This window comes from Lissotriton helveticus, chromosome 1_1 (assembly GCF_964261635.1).
Source record: "Lissotriton helveticus chromosome 1_1, aLisHel1.1, whole genome shotgun sequence".
NCBI classification, from domain to species: Eukaryota; Metazoa; Chordata; class Amphibia; order Caudata; family Salamandridae; genus Lissotriton; species Lissotriton helveticus.
Window position 1 is genome coordinate 1,652,780,342 of NC_136057.1, and position 24,468 is coordinate 1,652,804,809.

Sequence of the window (24,468 nt, forward strand, 5' to 3'; positions counted from 1 at the left end):
AATCTAGTGAATAGAATGGCAAGCCCATCCCCACACCAAAGCGGCGGTGGAGAAAACAGAAGTAACGCCACTACTGTGCGAACAGATTTCGCAGCGAAGCCTGCCCAACCTGAGCGTCTGCCCTGGCATCAGTGTCCAGGCAGTAATGCTTAGCAAAGGTATGAACCGACTTCCAAGTGGCCGCCTTGCAGATTTCTGCAATCGGAACATTACGGAGCAACGCTGTCGTGGCAGCCTTGCCCCTGGTGGAATGAGCCTTAGGCTTACCTCCTAAGGTCTTATTAGCTTTTTGGTAACACAGCTGTATGCAGGACACAATCCACCTAGAGATAGACTGCTTAGAGGTCGCAAGACCCGTCCTGACAGATCCATAATTGATGAACAATTGGTCTGACCTACGAATATCCCTGGTTTTATCCAGATAAAATTTCAACACCCTCCTAACATCCAGGGAATGCAAAGACCTTTCCGCTTGAGATGAAGGATTCTGAAAGAACGTAGGTAAAGTTATAGTCTGGTTGATATGAAAATCAGAAACAACCTTGGGAAGAAACTTAGGGTGAGTACGCATAACAACCTTAGCAGCATGAAATACAGTATAAGGTTCTTGGCAACACAACGCCTGAATTTCACTCACCCTGCGGGCCGATGTAATGGCCACGAGGAACGCCGCCTTCCAGGACAGGTGCTGCAACGAAGCCTTATGAATAGGTTCAAAAGGCTCCTTCATCAATCTGGACAGCACCACATTCAAGTCCCATGAAGGCGAAGGAAGCCGGACAGGAGGGAACACTTTCTTCAAGCCTTCCAAAAAATCTTTGATCACAGGGATCTGAAAGAAGGAAGTCTGTGAAGGGCATTTCCTGTAGGCAGTCAAAGCAGCCAGATGAACCTTAATGGAATGGACATTAAGGCCAGACTGCGCCAAATGTAGTAGATATGGAAGGATGACATCTTCCTTGCATGTCGTAGGGTCATAGTTCTTAGACTTACACCAGATGCAAAATCTCTTCCACTTGTAAGCATAAGAAGTCCGAGTGGAAGGTCGCTTAGCCTCCTTCAGTATGTCCATACAATCCGCTGGGAGATTCAAATGGCCATATTGCACTATTTCAGGAGCCATGCCGCCAAACTCAAAGACGAGAGGTTGGGGTGCACCATCCGCCCCCCGAACTTAGTGAGAAGGTCCGGCCTGCACGGCAGCTTCATGTGAGGAAGGAGAGACCGGTGAAGCAGGTCCGTGAACCACCACTGTCTGGGCCATTCCGGGGCAATCAGAATCATCTTCGCCCTGGATTGGGAGAGCTTGATGAGAACCGCTGGAATCAGGGGAATGGGCGGAAAAGCGTACAGAAAGCTGTTCGACCAGTTGATCCATAACGCGTTCCCCAGCCAGAGACAGAGTGCGCGATCTCGAGCCCCCCTGCTTGTTGAGGTAATACATTGTGGTCGTATTGTCCGTCTGTACAAGCAGAGAGTTGGTCCGGAAGGACGGTTGAAAGGCCTTCAGCGCCAAGTGAACAGCCCTGAGTTCCAGGAAATTGATGTGGTACGTGGACTCCGACGGGGACCACGTCCCTTGAATCTGCAGATCTCCGGAGTGCGCTCCCCATCCCAGGAGAGAAGCATCCGTCACGATAGTCTGAGTGGGAATGTCCTTGTGGAAGGGAACCCCTCTGAGGAGATTCTCCGCTGAACACCACCACTTCAGAGACTGAAGAGCATGTAGAGACAGTCGTATCTTGTCGTCCCAAGAGCCTCTCCTCTGGTCCCACTGATCTTCCAAGCACTCCTGCAGCGGTCTCATATGCAGCCGTGCATGTGGCGTCAGGAAGATGCAAGAAGCCATCGATCCCAGCAGAGAAGACACCGTCTTCACTGTCGTGGATGGAGCGGACAGGAGAGCCTGAGCCTTCCGAAGGAGTGATAAACGTCGCTCTTCCGAAGGAGACACGCTTGCCGACAGCGTATCGATGGAGGCTCCCAAGTACTGGATGCACTGGACCGGAGTCGGGACAGACTTGGACATGTTGATGTGCAACCCCAGCTTGTTCTAGAGAACGCACGTCTTCAGGAAGTGTGCTTGAGCTTCCGAGAAGGAGGATGCCTTGATCAACCAATCGTCCAGGTATGGGTAGACAAACACCTTGTTCTTCCGCAGGTGTGCCGCTACCACTGCCATGCACTTCGAGAACGTCCGGGGCGCAGACTTCAGCCGGAACGGAAGTACCGTGTACTGATAGTGATTGGTGCCGACTTGAAATCGCAGGAACTTCCGGTGTTTGTGTGCAATGGGCACATGGAAGTACGCTTCCTGCAGGTCTATGGCGCAAAGCCAGTCTCCCCGTTGCAGCTGAGGGTAAATCTGATGCAACGACAGCATGCAAAACTTTTCTCTGCAAATCCATTTGTTTGCCTGTCGCAAGTCCAGAATGGGCCTGAATTCGTTCTTGTCCTTTTTTCGGACCAGAAAGAACCGGGAGTACAGACCTCTTCCTCTTTGAGACAGAGGTACATCTTCTATCGCCCTTTTCCTCAGAAGGATGTCGGCCTCCGCCTGGAGCTCGCGCAGTTGATACTGGGAGCTGACCGGAGGAATCGATGGAGGAGGGCTGATGAACCGAAGACTGTATCCATTGCAAACAATATTCAGCACCCACTTGTCCTGAGTAATTTTTCTCCACTCTGCCAGAAAAAATTGAACGCTTCCCCCCACCGGAGCGGGTAACGGATGAAGGGGAAGTAACCGCTCAGGGGCGAGACCCAGCCGGGCCCTTGTTCGCGGTAGAGGACTGCTGTCCACCTCTACCCCTCTGACGTTTCTGGAAGGGTCTTCTGTATTGCTGCTGCTGCTGCTGCTGCTGCTGTTGTTGCCCAGAAGACTGTCCTCTTCCTCTACCCTGCGACCCGAACCGCCGCTGGAACTGGCGGTAGGGTTTCTTTTCTTTCGGCTTCTCCAAGCCCACAGCCGTCAGGGTTTCAGCCTCGGCCTTCATCCTGGCCATTTCGTCATCTGCGTGTTTCCCGAAGAGGGTGTCGCCGGAAAACGGCAGATTAGCCACTCGTTGCTGCGCTTCAGGCTTGAGCGACGTCAGCCGGAGCCAAGCATGGCGTCTCTGATTGATACCGTGGCAGTATCCATGAGCGGCCAGCAAGGAGATATCCACCGTGGCACTGATGGCCTGGTTCGAAACCAGCATCCCTTCCTGGACGATCTCCATGAAGTCCTCTTTCCTGTCCCGCGGGACAAGGTCCGCAAACTGTTCCATGGAGTCCCACAGTGCACGGTTGTACCGTCCTAACAACGCCGAGTCACTGGAGGCCTTCATCGTCGTGGAAGACGTGCCACACGCTTTCCGTCCAGCAGAGTCAATCCAGCGGCTCTCCTTATCCGGAGGCACAGTGGAGGACGGGGAGGTAGCATGTAGTTTCCGAGCCGCCGTCACAATCACTGAATCAGGCACTGGGTCCTTCCGCAAGAAGGCCGGGTCCGACTCAGGAGCCCTGTACTTCTTGACAAGCCTGGAGGGAGCCGCTTTCACCACCGCCGGCGTAAGAAATAGCTGTTCCGCCGGCTCGACCAGTCCTGGCACCAAAGGCAGTAGGGGGCGAGACAGGTGCTTCGTGTGCAAAGTCTCGAAGATCACACAAGTTGTGGGCGTAGGGGCCGTCACCTTGATCCCCAACTTCGCCGCCCCTCTCAGGAGAACCTCCTGGAACGTGCCAATGTCATCTATCGGAGACACCCTCGTCTCCGGTGAATCCGACAATGTAGGCGAATACGAACGGGTCCCAGAGGCCGAATGGGACCTGGACCGATGCCTCCTATGGCGATGTCTGGATCTCGAGGAGGATCCATGTCCACTCCTAGATCTGTCCTTTCTCCCTGAGCGTGACCTCGATCTCCTGGGTCTGGGACGCTCCGCCAGGTTCCCCGGGTCGGACGTCTTGGGCTTAGGAGGAACCTTCGACTTCGGAGTCTTCTTCGGAGGTGTCGGAAGGTTGGGCATCGACACCGATCTCGGTGGAACCGGAGGAGGAGCACCCGGCACCGGGGCCTGTGGTCCTGACGGAAGAGCAGGTAGAGGAGGCAACGGAGGAGGCGTCGCAGTCCTCGGAGGAGGCCCTCTAGGCAAAGGAGGGGCAGGAGGCTGTATAACAGTCTTCCTTGGTGTATACACATCTGAATACGCCGTTCCCGGCGAGCCACCATCCTGTTCTGACTGCGGGGAGCCCCCCACAGTCCTCGGCCTGTCCTTACGGCCCCCTGACGCGGAAGACCGGTGTTCAGACGTCGACCGTGGTTCCTTAGACGTCGAGCGGCCCTTCGGCGTCGACCGTTTCGCACTCCTCGGCGTCGACCGGCTTCTATGCCTCGACGTCGACCCCGACCAGATGGACGAACCTCTAAACCTCGACGACGGTCGCTGGTGCCTCGACGGCGACCTAGACGACGACCTCTTCGATCGCCTCGACGGCGACCTCTTCGAACGCCTCGACGTCGACCTCTTCAGCGCCGGAGACCTCTTCCGTCTCGACGGCGGCCTCGACGACGAGGATCCCCTCGACGACGACGATGTCCTCGCCGGCGAACGGCGGTGTCGCCTCGACGGCGAGCGCCGACGCCGGGCCCTCCGATGCCGTCCACTCGACGCCGAGGAAATCGACACCGGGTTCGACGGCGGCCTGTGTAAGTCCCTCGACGGGCGACGTTTGCTCAACCCAGAGCCCTGGGGAGACCGGGAACTGGCCGTGGACCGTCCTCTCGACGTCGTGGTCATGGCAACCGACCCAGACGGAGATCTTGGACGTTTGCTGGACTTCCTGCCCCTGGGGAGCCCCCCAGAGGCCTCAGCATGGGCAGTAGAAGCCCCTCCAGACCCACCTTGAGCCTTCAGTCTTCTTTCTTCAAGTCCCTGAAGTCTGATCTTCCTCCTGTCGTTCAGGGTCCTGCCAGAGAAGCCTCTACAGATCACACACTCCTCTGGGATGTGGGAAGAGGGAAGGCAGAGGATACACACCTCATGGGGGTCTGACTTGGCCTTCTTCCTGGAGCACTCCGGGCATTTATCGAATAATGCAGGCATTATGGACAATAAAAGAGTGCAGAAAACCAAGAAGAAAGTCACCAAAGTACTTTAAAAGTACACAAAATCGAATTTAGTGAGAAAACACCAACAAAACCCTTGAAAAGGGAGAGCTCAATGCTCCAGGGTCCTGCTTGCAGGAGCCGGAAAAAAGAACTGAAACTAAGTTGGACCTGCTATGCATTCTGGGATACTGGGAGAAGGTTCTGGAAGATTCTCTTAAAGGCACAGTATCCTGTTTTGAGCCACATAATGGCAGCCTATGGGGCTTGTCTGTCCAGGTTCTTCTCTCTATCATTCCTGAGGGATTTTGCTGGTAAAGCAAGGAAAATCTGTACAGGCTTTTGCTGTTTTGTGGATTTTATGGTGGAATTTCTAGTTGAAGTACTGGACAGTGTAGCCTTTTTAGGCTGCATTATCTGTCTTTAAATTCTCTCTTAAGTGTCTATGCTTTTCTGCATTTTTTGACTCTGTAAGAGATTATTTTTGATTGCTCCGGGGTCCACGCACATGGGCGGGACTATTCACTAGATTATGACTATACACAGAGATCCCCTACTACAGAATGACATGTTCATGAGGGAGGATTGGACATCACTTGAAAAACTGGTGGACGGCAGCCAAGCATGGGTTCACATGGCAACACTGGTCCAATGGCATGCCCGATGGAGTCAGTGGTGTCCAACCCACAATGAATTGTGAACTTGGCCTTGTCACAACTGTCCTGCATGTCCTGGGCGGGGCCAGGTTCAATATCTTCGGGGACACCCAGGAGGACTTAAGTCAATGAATCTCAAAGGAGTGGGAATAGCTGCCCAGCAGACTGGTGACATTTACTGACCGAAGCACCAAACTGGGAGACGAGAAGACTTCTCGAATGTCTCCACCTGTTTTGACTCACTATCCAAGGTAAAAGTCTGCTAAGTGTTTGGGTCAGTTTTGCCTGCGGACACCTGCACCACCAAGCATTCAAGCATTCAAGTGAATGGTGCAGAGACAGAAATGCCGAATCGCTTAAGGCAGGGCAGTGGCATCGCACAATTTGCACAGTCACTGAAGATCTTAGAGTTGTGATTCAACCCCAGGCACCACAAGCAAATTTGTTGAGGATCGGTCACCGATGGTTGTTTACAACAGTTCTTAAAGGGCTTAAAAACTTTGGGGGAGGGGGATTGAGGGGGGGGGGGGAGATGTCCATTGAGCACTGAAAAAGTGAATTTTGATTGAGGTACGGGTCTTAAAGAGATGAGAGGTAGCTCCAGATCCACATCTGGTGGTGTGGAAAGAAAGAAACTGATGCGAGGGAGTAGCGCCTATATAGGGTCTGCACGTCATTTTCAAAGTGGAGCCGCCTTTGGGTGCAAAGAGGCATTGCTAAAAAGTTTTCAGATCCAGTTTGACGCTTCAGGAATATTCAAAAGGTGAGGGATATGCAAATAGAAGTCTATCAGAAATTTGTATGTGTATACAGCCAGAAAAGGTATGGGCCCCATACACAACCCCTTCAGATTATCTTCGACACACAAGGAAACCAAAATCTGCCCAAGTATGCCCTAATAAACAGAAGGAACACAGTTTACAGTCCATGAAAGCCAAGTGCATCCCCTTTTTTTCTACAACATATTTGCCACCAACCAGATCCCAACTTAAACACTGGTGGCTAAAAGCAAAGGACAATATTTAACCCTGAATGGGAGATTATTCATTTACAGAGAGTGGAAGAGCAAGACAAAAAACAAGAGTTAAGCTCCTTATCACAGCATAATTCTGTTCCAGTTAGTCCTCACACATATGAAACTTGGTTATGTTGAAATTCAAGATCCATCACTTACAAAATTAGTGGACAGCTCGCTGACAAAAATTCAGTTAATAAAAAAGCAAACGAAAAGCAGTCAGCTCATTATCACTCAGTTCTACGACTAATGTTCACATATGCTTCTATGCAACCCTTACCTCATCACTAATTAGTACATGTATGCCCGTTGGCCCCTGCTTGTAGATCTGGTTGATCTGCCGAGGTGAAATGCTGAAGAGTTGAGCAATTTTTTCAGTAAGTTCCACAGACGTCAGCTCTTCCATGTATATTGCATGGTACACTGCAAAAAATAAGAGATGATATTGTTAATTGAAATTCAGTGATGAACACTAACACTACATATGTTTATTTCCAAGAAAAAACAATAGAGCACAGACAAGATCTACTGTAACTCAATTTTCATTAAAAAGGTAGCTTGCATGATTGACAATTCATGATTCTCAAAAGTACATCTGTAATTCCTAAAGGCTAACACCCCATTTCTTCAGAAGCCACATTTCTACCCCTTTGGGAATGTAAGGCTTTGGGAAATCTGAATTAGTTATATATGTTTAACAGTAAAGAAATTAGCCCAGCTCTAGAGGAACAATGGTTTTGCTTCGGATTCCAATTCTATACTGAAACAAAAGTTCATTAAGATAATCTAATATTAGCCTAAGCATAGTTGTACTCTGCTAAAAGTTTGTCAAAGACCTCTTTTAGAATTACTAACATACAACTAGTCAGTAAGGAATTAACGGCCATTTACATTACTTTGTTTTTGTTAGCTGTATTAAATTTAAAACAAGGTAGTGTAAAAAACAAGTTCGGATGAATAGATGCAAACAAAAACTAGCACCCAATCAGGGGTTAAAAGATAACTTTGTAAAATGGTACACGTAAACAAATATGTAAATAGTGCTTCAGGTACTTTCATTTTGAATGGCGAGATGAGGTATGATTATACAGACTATTAATAAAATAATTATTGAATAAAGTCCTGAGCAGTTGATTTTCTCGTCGGGGAATTGCCCTATAAGCTTAGGTACCCAACGTGGATAAGGAATATGCTACTTACCAGTATGCATCTGTTCTTGGCATGTAGGGCTGCTGATATTCACATCTTGTGCATAGATCGCCGCCTAGTGTTGGGTCCGGATGATTGCACATTGTTGTCCTGGAAGAGTCTTCGAAGTATCACGAGATAGGTGGCTCCTCCCTCGGACTACAGTGCGCATGGGCATCCTCTCCATCCTCAGATTGTTTTTCGCCATTGTGGCAGGGATGGAGTATGATACAGGAAGTGATGTCCATGCTAGCTAGTAATTGTGAGTCCTACAGCTGCGACAGGCACCGGGGAGGAGGGAGGGCGATATGAATATCAGCGGCCCTACATGCCAAAAACAGATGCATACTGGTAAGTAGCATATTCCGTTCGAGGCATGTGGGCTGCTGAATTCACATCTTGTGCATAGAATGTATAGCAGTCTCCCTTTTAGCGGTGGTTGCCCGTGCCAGCTGCAGCAGTCTGAAAAAGAGTCTTGAGAACAGCCTGTCCTACAGCCGCTTGCTGTTTGGAGTGTACATCTACGCAGTAGTGTTCGGTAAATGTATGTATGGTAGTTCATGTGGCTGCTCTACATATGTCTTTTAGAGGAATGTTTCCTAGGAAAGCCATGGATGCCCTTAATTTGCGTGTTGAATGCGCTCTTGGGGGTACTGTTAATGTGTGTTTAGCTTTCTGATAACAAATTTGTATGCACTTAACAATCCACCTGGCTATACCTGATTTGGAAATGGGGTTGCCTTTGTGCTGTGGTGAAAAGGCAACAAACAGTTGCTTAGTTTTTCTGAAAAGATTTGTCCTGTCGATATAGAACAGGAGAGCTCTTTTAACGTCTAAGGTATGCAGAGCTCTTTCTGCCACTGAATCTGGATTTGGGAAGAACACTGGTAGTTCTATAGCTTGATTGATGTGAAACTGAGATACCACCTTTGGCATAAATTTAGGGTTTGTTCGTAGCACAACCCTATTTGCGTGAATTTGTATGAATGGCTCCTGAATAGTTAGAGCTTACAGCTCACTAACTCTTCTAAGGGATGTAATTGCCACTAGAAAGGCCACTTTCCACGTTAGGAACTGTATCTCACACGAGTGTAGCGGTTCAAAAGGGGGTCCCATTAGTCTGGTGAGAACTACGTTCAAGTTCCAGACAGGTGAAGGTGGGTGTCTAGGAGGAATTACTCGTTTGAGTCCCTCCATGAAAGCTTTAATAGCCGGCACTCTGAAGAGGGAAAGGTGCTGCCTGTTCTGAAGATAAGCTTCCACAGCAGCTAAATGTATACGTATGGAACTGTAAGCCAGATTGCATCTGTGTAAATGCAACAGGTAACATATGATGTTTTGAGTAGATGCATCTAGAGGATTTATGTCATTATTGGTGCAATAGATGACAAACCGTTTCCACTTTGCCGCATAGCATGCCCTGGTAGTAGGTCTTCTTGCCTCTTTGATAATATTCATACAGTCAGGAGGCAAGTTCAGGTAACCAAACTCTATGACTTCAGGAGCCAGATCGCAAGGTTCAACTGTTGCGGATCTGGGTGCTGAATGTCGCCATGGCTCTGCGTTAAAAGACTGGGTGTTAATTTGAGCCTTTGATGAGGCACCACGGAAAGTTCTAGGAACGTGGTGTACCATGGTTGCCTTGCCCACGTTGGAGCAACTAGGATGAGTGTCATGGAGTGTTGTCGCAGTTTCCGTGCCACTAGTGGTATGAGCGGGGCTGGTGGAAAAGCGTACGCAAATCTGCCTGACCAGTTCATCCATATCGCATTGCCCTGAGACTGCGGATGTGGAAATCTGGCGGCAAAGCTTTGGCATTTTGCGTTTTCCTTTGTGGCGAACAGGTCTATCTCTGGGTGACCCCACTGCTGGAAGTACGGGTGCAGCACTGAGGGATGCATCTCCTACTCGTGCATCTGGTGGCTGTGTCTGCTGAGCAGATCCGCCATTAGGTTGTCCTTGCCTGGGAGGTGTTCCGCCATGAGGAAGATGTTCCTCTGAATGGCCCACTTCCACATGCTTTGCGCTAGATGTGACAACTGTGGAGAGTGTGTCCCTCCCTGCTTCTGTATGTAGTACATGGCAGTCATGTTGTCCGTCCGGATCAACACGACTTGCACAAATGTATTTTGAACGCCTTCATTGCCATGAAGATTGCCATCAGTTCCAGCAGGTTGATGTGCATCTTCTTCTGTTGGGTTGTCCACAGCCCCTGGACAGTGTAATGGAGGACATGCGCTCCCCATCCCAGGAGAGATGCGTCAGTCGTCAGCACTATTTGTGGTACAGGCTCTTGGAACGGTCGACCCTTGCAAAGGTTTTGTGGGTTCCACCAATGCAGAGAGGTGTATGCGCGACCGGTCACCAGCACTAGGACTTTCAATTGTCCATGAGCCTGGTTCCACTGCTGTGTTAAGCACTCCTGAAGCGGACGCATGTGTAGTCTGGCGTGGGGGACTATGAAGATGCAGGAGGCCATCATGCCTATCAACTGCATAAATACCCGTGCCGGGAGCGAGTGTTGGGGTCTGAATCCCTGGATCAGCGATTGAATGCTGTTGATTCTTGCTGAGCCTTTGCTGCCAGAGTGTCTATTGTCGCTCCCAGGTACTGTTGTACGTGGGCGGGTTGGAGATGAGACTTTGTGTAGTTTAATGAGAATCCGAGGCTGTGCAGGAGGTGAATAGTGCGGGACATGTGGTCGGCACATTGTTGGGCTGACTTTGCTTGGATAAGCTAGTCGTCCAGATAGGGGTAGACGTGAATATGGTTTCTCCGCAGGTGCGCCGCTACTGTCGCTAGGCACTTGGTAAACACCCTTGGGGCAGTTGTCACCCCGAAAGGCAGTACCTTGAACTGGTAGTGCTGATTTTGTATGGTAAACCTGAGATACTTCCTGTGTGCTGGATGTATTGGTATGTGGAAATACGCATCCTTTAGGTCTAATGTTGCGAGGAAGTCTCCCTGACGGAGTAATGGTAGAACCTGCTGTAAAGTGAGCATGTGAAAGTGTTCTGACAAGATGTATTGGTTTAGGGGCCTGAGGTCCAGTATTGGCCTGAGAGACCCGTTCTTTTTGGGGATTAAGAAGTACCGCGAGTACACCCCGGTACCCTGTTGCTCTATAGGGACGAGTTCTATGGCCCCTTTTTGAAGCATGTTGATGACTTCCTGCTGCAATAAGTCTTTGTGCTCTGCGGACATAGGACGGTGTCTTGGGGGTATGTTGGGTGGAGTGGACGTTAGCTCTAGACAATAGCCGTACTGAATAAGTTGTCTCACCCACCTATCTGTGTTAATGCTTTCCCAAACTGGCAGGAACTGTTGTAATCGTCCCCCGACCGGTGTTACATGGTCTGGGGGCAGTGATAAGGCGTCACTGTTTAGTATTGGCGGAGGATCTGGTGTTATTCCCTCGTCCTCTGCCCTTGTTGCTGTTACCACGGTAACCACCTCTATTGTTCTTATTATAGGTGGTTTGCATGCTCCCTTTACTGTATGGAGTCTTCTGGGATGCCTGGCCTCTTGTCGCTCCTCTGTTACCGGAGAGACGAAAGGAGCCGCCTCTGAATTGTTGTGACTGCAAGGCACCCATGGATTTGGCTGTCTCTGTGTCCTTTTTAATCTTCTCTAAGATTGTGTCCACATCAGGACCAAATAAAAAATCAGGGTTCACAGGCTGATTCAATAATGTGGTTTGAATCTCAGGTTTGAAGCCAGAGATGCGCAACCAAGCATGTCTCCGGAGCATGACACTTGTGTTGATGGCCCTGGCTGCGGTGTCTGTTGCGTCAAGCGCACATTTAATGGATGCGTTGGATATTAGCTTCCCTTCTTGAATAAGTGTTTCTGCTCCCTCTTTGTAGGCATCAGGCAAATGCTGTAGCAGTTGCTCTAGTGTGTCATGACGCACCCTATCGTATCTGGCTAATAGGGCCTGTGTATTTGAAATTCTCCAGATATTAACTGCTTGAGCAGCCACCCTTTTCCCAGATGCTTCTAAGATCTTAGACTCTTTGTCTGGAGGAGGAGCATCACCGGTAGTTTGTGAGTTGGCACGTTTACGAGCATTTGAGACCACTAAAGAGTCCAATGGCAGCTGTCCCCATATGTATGTAGGGTCCACAGGCGCCGGTCTGTACTTCCTTTCAATCCTGGGGTTAATAACCCTTGCTGTTGTGGTTTCTTTGAAAATGTCTCCTGCGTGTTTAAGAACACCTTTCAACATTGGCAAGGTCTTAACAGATTTCTCTGAAACGGAGAAAGTGTCAAACAAGAAGTTTTCTTCAATTGGGTCAGCATGCATTTCCACATCATGATTCAGTGCTGCCCTTTCCAGTAATGCGTTAAACGCAGCTGTATCTTCTGTCGGGGAAGTTTTGACAGGATAAGAAGGAGTATCAGGAATAGTCTGTGACTCCCCAGGGTCAATAGTGTCTGCCCATGGCTGAGTTTGGTCATCTTGATCTGCGTCCGCAGAGTAATCATATTGTCCCCCATAGTCATACCCCACATCCTCATTAGTGTGTGTGGGCGAGTATGCAGAAGGGTCTTGGCCATGGTAGCTTACAGTCTCAAAAAGGACAGGTGATGTAGAAGAATCCCTTTTCTTTTTGAGTGGAATTTTATATGATTCGATAGGATTTTCCGACCCGATTTTCCTTTGGTAGATGGAAAGTGTACCAGTTTCAGAGTCGATATACAGCTTTGACTGTTCATCATAGGAGGGCTCTTGGTATACAATGTCCTCCTCTGGGGGATGACTTCTTTTTCCAGTTGACACCGACCTGGGTGTCTAGACCCCTTTTTTCGGATCGAGCGCCTTAGGGCGTTGCAGTTGGGGGCAGTCCAAACTTTATCGGCGGCTGAGAGTCTTTAGAGGTCCAACCAACGTAGCCCTTTCGTCAGTATGCCGCAGGCTCTGCGTGGACTTCGGTGCTTGAGGCGTCGGAGGCGCGCTCTTTTGCCTCGGTTCGATGTGCTCCTTCGAGGCGCCTTTTGTTTTCGGCTCGAGGGCTTTGACGAGCTTCGGCCTGTCGACTCGTTGCTTCGGATCGAGAACCTTCCGAGACTAGAGTCCCTTGTTAGTGTCGCTGTCCGTCGACGTCGACCTCGTCGGTTCGACTTGCTTGACTTTGGTGATGGATTTCAGCGCACCGATCTTTGGCTCGACGGGCTTCATTTTTGACCTCGTAGGGTCGTCGACACTGGTCTTCTTTGTAGAATCCAACATGTTCGAACTCTTCGATCCGAAGACTGTCTTCAGCGGTTTCGATTTGGACTCTATGGCTTTCGGTTTCGCTTTTAGTAGTGCGACCGGTGGCTCGTGTGATATGTTCTTAGCCGGGCCGAGACGCGGGGCTATCGAACGTTCCTCTTGATCTTGGCTAAGGCCTTCCGGCGATGCCTCGACCTGAGCCCTTGGAAGCCTTTTAGTGTCTGTTCTGGGCTCCGTACCCACAGTTGGGCCTGGTTCATCGCTTGAGTCGTCATCGACGGCTCCGATGGGGGATACGTCGTCCCTTACCTCGACGTCGTTTTCATTATCGCCTTCATCATCGACGTCTTCATAATAGGTGGAGTCATGCTCCGAACCGGGATCCGATTGCTGTCCTGGATCCTGAGCCTCGACGACCTCATCGTCTTCTTCACCGAAGATATTCACCGGGTCGGGCGCTGGCTTCGACATCGTTTGCCTCGCCGTACGTCGGAGCCTAAGCGTCTTCTTGGACCGGAATCGAGCACAAGCTAGACAGTTGTCCTCATTGTGGTCGGGTGATAAGCACTTGTTGCACACCGGGTGTACATCGATGTGCGGGTACTTAGAGTTACAAAGGGGGCATCGCTTGAACGAGCTTCGTTCCATCGACGATCGGGCTTCTCGTGTCGAAAAGGCCACGCGGCTCTCCTCGACGTCCTGCTCGAAAGAACTGGAACAAGAACTCTGCACCGATCGAAAGACAATACCGACGACCCCGAAGACCTTTTGGCCTTTAGAAAGTTTCCGAACTCGAGTAAAGAAAAGTACATCCGAACCCAATGGCGGAAAAAAACAATCTGAGGATGCCCATGCGCACTGTAGCACGAGGGAGGAGCCACCTATCTCGTGATACTTCGAAGACTCTTCCAGGACAACAATGTGCAATCATCCGGACCCAACACTAGGCGGCGATCTATGCACAAGATGTGAATTCAGCAGCCCACATGCCTCGAACATTAAGATACAAAAAAATACCAGAAATGCACATTTCAAACAGAAAACATACTTTAAAAAACCCAGGATAAAACATTGCCTAGCTAAATACATGTACTGTGTTTTAAATCAGAATTAAAAATAAATGCTATTAAGATGATACAATTTCATTGTATTATCGTCTTCAAAATAATTTTTTCAAAAAAGGTCTACAGGCAGTAGTCTTGCTAAAGAACTGTGGGATGCACACGACAAGGTTGCCCTCTATCGACACTTTTGATTCGCTCTCATGCTAGAACCACTGGCGTGTGTGATCAGACAGCATCATAGGGAATCAGCACTAAACTTCATGCATCGCCTTGTTGGTATATCCCTGTATGCGGACAATATGGAGCTTTTCATCGGAGAACAGCACAGATGTGTCCCCTGTTTTGCACGAATATATTCGTTTTTGCCTGTTTTCTTGTCTCACGATCAACTGGGACAAGTCAGTGATCATACCCTTGACCGCGAATACTACCCCGCCATCTATGGAATATCCGTTTGTATGGTCAACTGAACCAGTGAAATATCTGGGGGTGAGGGTGCATCGTGACCCGGAGATTGTTCTAAGACAAAATTATGGAAAGGCCTGCACAAAGCTTGAGCACCAGGTGGATAGATGGTGGCCTCTCCTGCTGTCCCTGGTAGATCGCATTGTCATCATTGTCACTATCAGTGATGGAGGAGGCTGGCCTAAGGCGTTTGCTTAGGGAGGCTAGTCTTGACTGCATGCAGGACCTATACCCAGATGTGAACTTCATTACATCTGAGGAGCTTGCATACATCACTAACCAGACTCCTCTCTTTCAATTCACTCTACACAGCATGAAGCTCGCAGTCAAGATGCACTACAAGTCTGTTCCCGTGGAACCGCCCCCCCCCTCCTACAGCTTTTATAGGTTGCCCTTACTCGCCGCAAGCTGGTCACCAAACTATACAAAGCAGTGCGAAATGAAACAGTGAGGGAGGTGGATAGAAGTCTAGCTCGATGAAATGATGAAGTCTAGCTCGATGGAATGATAAACTAACTCCTCCACTGATACTAAAGGAATGGGAACACATCTGCAAACTGACCGAACAACTCACTCCCAATGGTAATTTACGAATTATTCATTTTAAATACATTTATCAAATATATCACATGCCTCTCAAACTACACAAACTTGGCCTCCGAGACACGAGTAATTGTAAGAGGTGCGACCAACCAGATGCCGACTTCTGGCACCTAGCTTGGAGCTGCAGGCTTGTATTCCAATACTGAGAAGCTGTATTGACGCGTATACATGCTATGTTGAATATTTCTTTGCAATGTACACCTCTGATATGCTTGCTCTGTTATGTGCCCCAGATAAAAGTTACATTAGGGAAATTGGTGATAATCACTCTTTTTGGCAAAGAGGCACATAGCATTAACACGGGAGAACGTTTTGGCACCTCGTGCTGACAGGTGGATCAAAGATAAGGTGTACTGCAGGCGAAAACCTTGAATTGTATGCAGAAGAACTGTTGACAAATGCTAGGACTGTTGACAAATGCTAATTGGGTATCAGGTGTTTCGTCCTGAGTATGGGTACCGATATGGGGTAATCAAGGGTCAGGTGCAGCTATACCGTGAGAAGTTACTGATTTTCTTCTTTTTATTACTGTATCGCCTTGCATGGCGGCAATGACGATGGTCTATTTTGAAAATTCAATAAAAAGAATTTGAAAAAAATTTAAAAACTGTGGGACATTGCCACTTTCAGATAGAGGCTGTTCTCCACCAACTCCGAATTCAATTGAAGCACAATGTTTCAGTTTTTTTAGTTCATTTTGACTGGCAAGCGATAACTCAATGATATCACCATGCTTATCTGGGCAGGTCTGACAACAAGGGTGAAAAGCTAAAGACTGTCACTGAAGTAAGTGTTCTCATGCACTGCATTTACAATGATGCACTGGAGCTAACTGAGTGCTTGGACGTGAGGCTGTGTGCTCCAACCCTCTTTTTGTTTGAGAAGGCGCACATGAGCTAATGAGCTGGCAAGCTCGGACAGATGCACATGTGCCTAGTAAGTGGTACGGAGTCCTGATTTGACTTTGCGGTGCATTTCCAGAACACCCAAAATAATGTGTTCTCTCCTGAAGAAGCACAACTAGCCTGAAACATGTTGTAGAGCTGCGCAGCACTGGATGCACAAACAAGGGTGAAAACTAAAGATTTTCCCTAAAGTAAATGTTATGATGCACTGCAATATGTATGATGTATGGAGCGAACGGGGCGCGGGCATGTGAGGCAGTGTGCTCCCACCCTCTTTGTTTTAAGAGGTCTAACAGGTTGTTTAGGAATCTAATAAAGATTCTAATGATGGCACATTATGATTAAATGTCAGTAACTGTTTCCTCTCCATCATGAGATTTTCCATAATATTTAAAAACACAAGAGATTGCCCAAGAAAACAACATGCTCTAGAAAATTCAGTAGCTACAAGTTTCACAAATTTTTTAGGGCATATTAGAACTGTCAAATTCAGCACACATTTTAGTGAAGGAGAAAAGTGGAAGTCACATTCAGTAAAAATGTGTTTAGTGGATATTCTAACTGTGGATTCCTCACCTCTTGAATCTCCTCCAGGTGACAAACTTAATCTGGAAAAATAAAAAAAAATAAAAAAAAACCTCATGCACCGATAAGTGGCATTGTGGCTTCAACAAGACTTGGGTGGCCCACAAGATGCAATGTCACAGAGTCACATTTTGAACCACCCCTTAGTACTGACATCATCTCACCCCATCCCCATTAGGTGAATAAGAGATTAACAAAATCACCGAAAAGTAGTGCACAAAACTGATGTGGAACCTTATTAAGTATACAACGATTCTCAGAACAGAGAGAAGGCAGGCGGGACAGTGACTTGTCTGCAGGTAGATAAATAATCCACCAGAAACAATGTTACTGAAAGTAACATTCTCCTAATGGCTACAAGTAACTGCAGATTCCTCACCTCTTGACTTAATAACAAAAGTAATAACTCCAGGATGAGAGTCTTATGAAATGCAAGAACAGTGCCATTCAGACCCATGAAAAAAATCATCTTCAGAAGTTCAAGCTGGGGATAAAACTCTGACAAGAAAGGAAGACATTTTGTGCCGTTATCCAAAACATGCACTTGTTAGTAATTCACAAAGAGAGAGAAATGAAGGCATACTATCCAACAGAAAACATTATGAAGTTCTACAAAACGAACAAAGATATCCACAACAAACAGGATGAAATCTATATCATGTGAGTTCTAAGAAAACCCATTATTCCAACTTCTAATTGTAATAGAAACCTATTTTTCAATCAAGTTTTTGTTTTCTTTTGTTGGAGAAAAGAGGCTGGACAAGGGCCAGAAGCAGAACATTACATGTTGATAGAATGTCACAAGTCAGGCAATGCATTGTACCATGCCAATGAACAGCAACATCTCTAACTTCCTTGTGATAGACCTCACAAGAATCCTAACTATCAACAAGACCACAATAACACAACCTTATGAAAATAGATAAAATACCAAGCAAAAACCGCCCAGAAAAAAAGCTCAGTGTTGCAGGAGCCTTAAGCCAATTGACCAACTAACAGGGTGAAACAGCCCTCCGCATAGGAACAGGACGAGGAAACGGAAGAATATGCAGGTAGATTGAGTATTTATCAGAAAGATCGTGACTGAAGGTAAGGAAGGAAATGGTTTTTTACCTGTAATCCTAGTTCTCCCTCAGGGGAATCTCCACTGAAGTCATAAGCACCAAATAGTCCAGCCCATGTTCGTGGTTCCAAGAGCACTTTCCCAAAGAATATCTTCTTAAGGGTTGTATGTTGGAACCAAGTATGCATTTACAACGCGATTTTAAAAAATGTGGTTTTAACAACAAATGTGTCTTTACCACACAAGTTGTTACAATGACTTTCGCGTTAGGGAAAGTGCTGGACTTCGAATAGTATAATTTACTAATCCAACTCCAGTCTAACACACACTAGGGAGAGTGTTGGATTTTAAGTCCAACAACGGGTTCTCTAAATCAAGTTGTTGTAAATACTTGCATGTAAAGGAATGCGTGGTAAAGACGCAGTCGTTGTTCAGGCTGCCTTGTAAAGGCACTGCGTAGTTTTGACTGCGTTGTAAACACTATTTCCCATTCTTAAGTGTAGATGTTTGCCTTTCTTCAGGGAGGCCTGAAGAAACACGTACGAGAAGAACATTATGTAGCCCATAAGAAGGCAACATTGGGCCAAATACTTCCGATTGCACTGAAAAAAGGGTAAAGAAACCCATATACATCTATATTTAAAGCCACTACTTTTTAAAAACAGCTTAAATCTTTCGCAAACCCTTTTGGTAAAAGTAGAAAGATAAAGGATAGGTGTACAATGTAGCCCTATAGGCTGTTAATATGCAAGTGTAAAAACAGCATCTATGCCTTTAAGGTCCTAGAGACCATAAGTATCCCATCATGACCAGCAGGTGGCAGTTGCTTCAGTTCTTTTAAACGAGATGTGGCAGTGATAGATAGGTCCCGTAATCATCGCCTCATCTCTACTGGGGAGGTTGGAGGGTTTCTTATGACTTCAATGGAAATTCCCCTGAGAGAGAATTGGGATTACAGGTAAGAAACCATTCCTTTTCTCTCAGGGGATCTCCATTGATAGTGATAAGCACTGAATAGAGTAGCAAGCATCCCCACCAAGGGCGGGGAAAAGAAAGAGGAATGACCAAATCAAGCAAATACATTTCTCAGGAAGGCCTGTCCTACTTGAGCATCTGCTCTAGCATCTGAGTCCAAGCACTGTTTGGTAAACGTGTGTGAACAGATCTCCATGTAGCTGCTTTGCACATTTCAGCTACAGGGACATTTCTCATCAAAGCGGCAGTAGATGCTTTGCCCCTAGAAGAATGAGCTTTAGGTCTAGCGTACAAAGTCTTACTTGCTTTTTGGTAGCATAAAAGGTTACAAGATACTATCCATTGAAATGGATTGTTTGGAAGTGGCTAGACCAGTACGGACCAGGCCATAATTTATAAACAATTGACCCCATCTACGTAATTCTAGAGTATTATCTAGATAAAACGTTAAGGCTTGTCTAATGTCAAGGGAATGGAGAGCTCTTTCAGCCGCAGTGGAAGGATGCTGAAAGAGGCTTGGTAAGAAAATTGTCTGAATGATGTGAAAATCTGACCGACTTTTGGAAGGAATTCCGGGTGAGTCCTCACAATTGCCTTACTGGAGTGAAACACAGTGTAAGGTTCTTGAGAACACAACGCCTGGATGCCACTAACCCTATGTGCTGATGTGTTATCTACGAGGAAAGCAGTCTTCCATGAGAGATGTTGCAAGGATGATTTGTAAAAGGGTTCAAAAGAGTCCTGCATGAGGTGTGACAGAACTATGTCCAGGGAGGAGAAGGACGCCTAATAGGAAACCTTTTAAAAAGTCTTTGATAGCGGGGATTTTGAAAAAGAGCTTTGTAAAGGATATTTTCTGTAGGCAATAAGAGCTGCCAAATGAAACTTCATGGAAGAGAATTGTAAGCCAGATTTTGCCAAGTAGAGCAAGTAAGGAAGACTGACATCTTCTTGGCAGGTTGTTGGGTCCATATTCTTATTAGAACACCAAATGCAAAAGCTCTTCCATTTGAAGGAATAGGCTGAACGTTGATGTCTGTTAAGCCTCCTTCAGAATGTTCATGCAGTCTTACAGAAGGTCCAAGGGTCCATACTGAACTAGCTCATTAGCTATGCTGCTAAATTCAAGGAAGAGAGGTTGGGGTGAACCATCTGGCCTCAGAATTTTGTTAGATCCGGTCCGCAAGTCAGCTTGAGATGTGGCTGCTCTGACTGGTGAAGGTCTGTGAACCACCATGGACGTGGTCACTCTGGAGCAATAAGGATCATTCTGGCTCTCGAGTAAGACAGTTTGATGAGAATCAACAGGATCAGGCGAATTTATTTGTCAAAGTTTTATAAGCGCGAAGGAGACAGTAAAAATACAATACAAAAAAGGTAGCATAGGAGGAACCAGGTGAAGGCCCTACTAGACGAGGCTGTGCAGTGTAAGCAGCTCCCTACGCCCCAAGAATGAAACTGTACATTTCGTATAGAGTACATATTTCAAAACATATAGTGAAAATGATTGTCAGGCATACTTTACAACACACAAAGTAAAAATGATTGTCAAGCACTTGAGGGAAGTGATTATCACATGACATAGAAGCTATTGCTGCTGAAGTTCTTCCAAGAATAGCCATTTGACTTTTTTCTTGAATGAAGTAGTTGAGGCATTGGCTCCGATTTCCGTCGGTAGGGCATTCCAGATTCTTGGAGCCATCCCTGAAAAGGTGCGATTGTAAGTCCTTTTTTGTTGAATTTGGGTGGTTTCAGGAGTAAGGTATTGGAGCTTCTTAAGTTTTGACTGGAACCAGAGAGCTAGAGTTTATTTGCCAGATAGACGGGGCTATTGCAGTGTATAACTTTATGTGTCAGAGTGTCGGGATGTAGGAAAGGTTTGATTTTCCTGAGTGTTGAGCTGATGATTGACACTCTCAGTAGTGGCACTGATGTGTCCTTGCATGTTTAGATATTTGTCCAGGATGACACCTAAAGAGCGAGCGGAGTCCACCACGTGCGGGGAGCAGCTGAGTGCAGAGATATTTTTGATAACATTTTGCATTGGGGTCTCTTGCTTGCGGGGTGAAATCAGGAGAAACTCTGTTTTCGGTTTTGAGGGAGTTTAGTAACAGATAGGTATGTGTTAGCTATTCTTGAGTTTTTTGGAGCACTCTATTAAGAGTTTTAATGTCATCTGGAGAGGAGATCTTCAAATACAGTTGGGTATCGTCCGTGTACATATCCGTGTACATATCTTATTGAATGTTTGACCCGTTCAGAATAGCAGTTAGCGGTTCCATGAAGAGATTGAAGAGCGTGGGCGAGAGTGCAAATCCCTAAGGTACCCAATAATGACCGGGGTGCTTGCAGCCAAAGATTGGTTGACTTTGATTCTCTGTGTTCGCTTGTGCAGGAAGGAGGAGAACCATTTTAAGACAGGGCCAGATAGCCCCATCCTATATTGCAGAAGGTTAATCAAGTTATCATGTTTAATAGTGTCAAAAGCAAGAATGTAGGAATTGGTCCGAGATGGCCGCGTTTTAGCTCGGCTCCGATCACTCTCCTGTCTGCAACAAATATCCTGTACTTTATCCTGCCCCGGGAAGTATTCCACGATGTGCAGTGGAACGACGATAACTCACAGGCACTTACCGCTTGCTCCGGTGATTCCTTGGTGTCACGGATCCTGAGTTACGCCCCTGTCTGCTTCGGGGCCTCCGGAGCGGCCGGGCCTGGCACTCCTTGGCGGCGCCCGGGCTGGACAGGGCGCGGTGGCCGGCCCTTGGTGGTGGTGTGGAGTCGGTCGGAGGGCCGATGTGCTACTAGACCGATTGCGGCCTCCCGAGCCTGGTCCGGCGGTCCTGCGGCCTGGTGTTGGGGAGCTGACTTCCATGGACGGGGTTGACCGTACATCTGGCTCGTCTCCCCTTTGTTCTCCGGCCCGGCCATTTTGAGTTCCTCCGCCCGGACTCGGAGAACGTTGCCGGCGGCGTGTGGGGTGCCGGCGCATCGCCTTCTTCTGGTGGCTCCCCTTCCTGCCCAGGTGGCACCTCCGCTGGTGGTTGCCGGTATCCTGTTTTGCCCCGCTGATATCCGGGCGGGGGTCGGTGTTCGCAGCGGCCCCGCCGGGCTTCTAAGATGGCGGCCGGCCCCATGATTCTCGGCCTTGCGGGGACCGGCGATGTGAGTCCGCCGCGCGGCACGTTTGCTGAATACTGTAAAGGTGAGCCTACGCTCCGCGACATCCTCGCCGCCCTGCGCTCCTGGGGGGCACCCATGACCGCACCGACCGCTATCCTGGAGGGGGGTCCCTTTGTTGGGCCTGCCGGACCCCCCCTCGGTTTGTTCGGCTTCATCTCTGTTGTGTGCTGCTGGAACTTTCCTTGGGGTCGTGGACCTGGAGGCTGCTGATGGTGTGGATGTGCGGGGGGTCCGCTGCCCTTCTTCGTCCTGTGCCTCCTTCTGCTCCGGAGGTTCCCCGGCTGGATCCCGTCTGGACCGACCTCGATGGGTCTCCTTTTCCTCTTTTGCCTCACATGGCCGTATGAAGATCCTGTGACGGTGCCGCTGGACCGGCTTTCTCCGTATTCTCATCGGAACTTTGCCTGCTTTGCCTGAAGTGGTTACTGTACTTTCTGGATCATCAGGGTCACGATCGCTACAACTTGAGTGTATTTTTGATTCGACTCCCTGTTCTTCACCTCCTGTTTTATGTGATCTGGTTCCTGGTGCGCTGGACGATTACAGTTTACCAAAAACGAGGGCAGGGTTGAGCTGATCTTGCCTCTGTGGACTGTTATTTTGTGGTATGGTTGGGTGATCCGTTCATAATTGTATGATTATGTTTGATACGTCTTTACGTTCCTGGAGCTTATCCGTGTGTTTATTATCTTCCCGTGGGCTCTGAGTATTTTCGGGCGGGGGGGGTGGGAGCTGAAGGGGTTTTGATTATGTGGCTCCTCTCCCGCTGTTTTTTCCATGTTTCCCCTTCCCCCCCTTTTTTTCATCTAAGTGATTCTTTCTTTCTTATATTTCTCTATATTTCGGGTTCTAATTAGGGCGACAGGCACGCTGCTGGGGGGTAGGCCATAGCCTTCTGCAGGGGTGCAGGGTGGGCTGTGCGGGGTGGTGGGGGGGTCTGTTTATTGTATCTTTCCCTGTTCCTCTTTTTGGTTCTATGGCTCTTATGTATCCCCTAATTTCGTGGTGCGGTGTCGGCACGTAGCCCCCCGGGGTGTTTGTGCTGGCATGGCCCTTTTGGTATGTCTGCTGTCACGGTTTACTACGCATTCATTTCTCCTGTTGCCACTAGTTCCATGTGCCGAATTAGTATTGGGTGCTTTGTTAGCCGTGGGGGGCGTGCACTGACGCTGCGCCCTCACTTTCCCCCTCCCCTTTTTTGATGTCCTCTTCCTCCCTTTTTTTCCTTTTCCCCACCCCATTTTCTTTTCCTCCCTTGGGTTGTTGTAACGGAGGGCTTTTAGTTTTGTAAACGTATTTTTCGCTGTTTTATTATTATGTGCCCTGATAGTGGCGGGTGGGTGTTAAGCAGCGATTGTGATTGTTCTTGATGTGGGACTCACGTTCTGCCTTTGCCAAAATGTATTGTTCTGTTGGTCTTTTCCTGTATTCGAGACTTCGGCTTGCTCACGGCCCGCCACGGCCCTCTGGACTTTACAGATTGACATTATCCTGTGACACCCTTTATTCTATTATAAAATTAACCTACTTTTATCCTGTCCGTGATGGCGACTCAAAGACTTGTTGCCTTTGCCTTTCATATGAGCTATTTAGAAATCCTGTTGTCTCTCCTGTATTGCCTCGTTTGTTTCTTTATTGTGGTGGCCGGCCTGGTGGGTTGTAGGCCCGTATCTGTGCGCGCCTTCTGTACAATAAAGGTTTAAAAAAAACAAAAAAAATAGTGTCAAAAGCAGAGGACAAGTCCAGAAGAATTAGAAGACAAGGCGTATCTTGGTCCAGAGCTCTCAAGGCGTCATCCACAATGTGTGTTGGGGCTGTTTCTGTACTATGACCTGGTATAAAGCCAGACTGATGTCGGTCTAGCAGCTGAAATTTCTCAATGTGTTTGCATAGCTGTGTGAACGCATTTCTCGAGAAACTTCGCTCAAGACATTATGCTGGTGATTGGCCGGTAGTTATTGGGATCTGTTAGGTCTGAATTGGGCTTCTTGGGGATAGGTGTAACTTGCCCCATTTTAAGGCAGTCGGGAATCCTCCCCTGTAAGAGAGATTGTTGGATGATCTTGGACCAGAGAGGCTAAATGTCCGGGTTGAGGTCTTTGAGCAGCATAGCGGGGAGTGGATCACTGAAAGGTTGGAGGATTTAAGAGATGCCAATGAATGTGATACCTCCTCCAAAGTCCGGGAGTATGAAGGTGTTCCAGCAGGCATTGTTTTTGGATGTGTACTCTGTGGGGTAAGGCAGAGCACTCACTGCTGCAGGTACTGTCAAACCCAGGGAGCTCATCGACAGCAGGTTAGCAGCGGCACGTTGCAGTTCCCGATCAATACTCCTAGACTTTTCAGAAAAGTGCGCTGAGAAGTCTTCTTCACTGGGACCAATGGCTTTGATTGCAGGAGAAGGATTAGCCTGTTTGATGATATCAAACAGTTTTTAGGACGGTTTTTAGCACTGTTAA

The 24,468-nt window shown here is 47.9% G+C and overlaps 1 protein-coding gene across 2 annotated transcripts in view; it reads right to left on the reverse strand.

Moving 5' to 3' along the window:
* TFCP2 (transcription factor CP2) overlaps positions 1 to 24,468 on the reverse strand; it is a 356,031-nt gene that overhangs the window by 93,564 nt on the left and 237,999 nt on the right. For both annotated transcript variants that reach the window (XM_078688852.1, XM_078688853.1), the window contains exon 14: positions 7,041 to 7,183. In XM_078688852.1, coding sequence (XP_078544978.1) covers positions 7,041 to 7,183 — 143 coding nt within the window. The remainder of the gene's footprint in view (positions 1 to 7,040; positions 7,184 to 24,468) is intronic.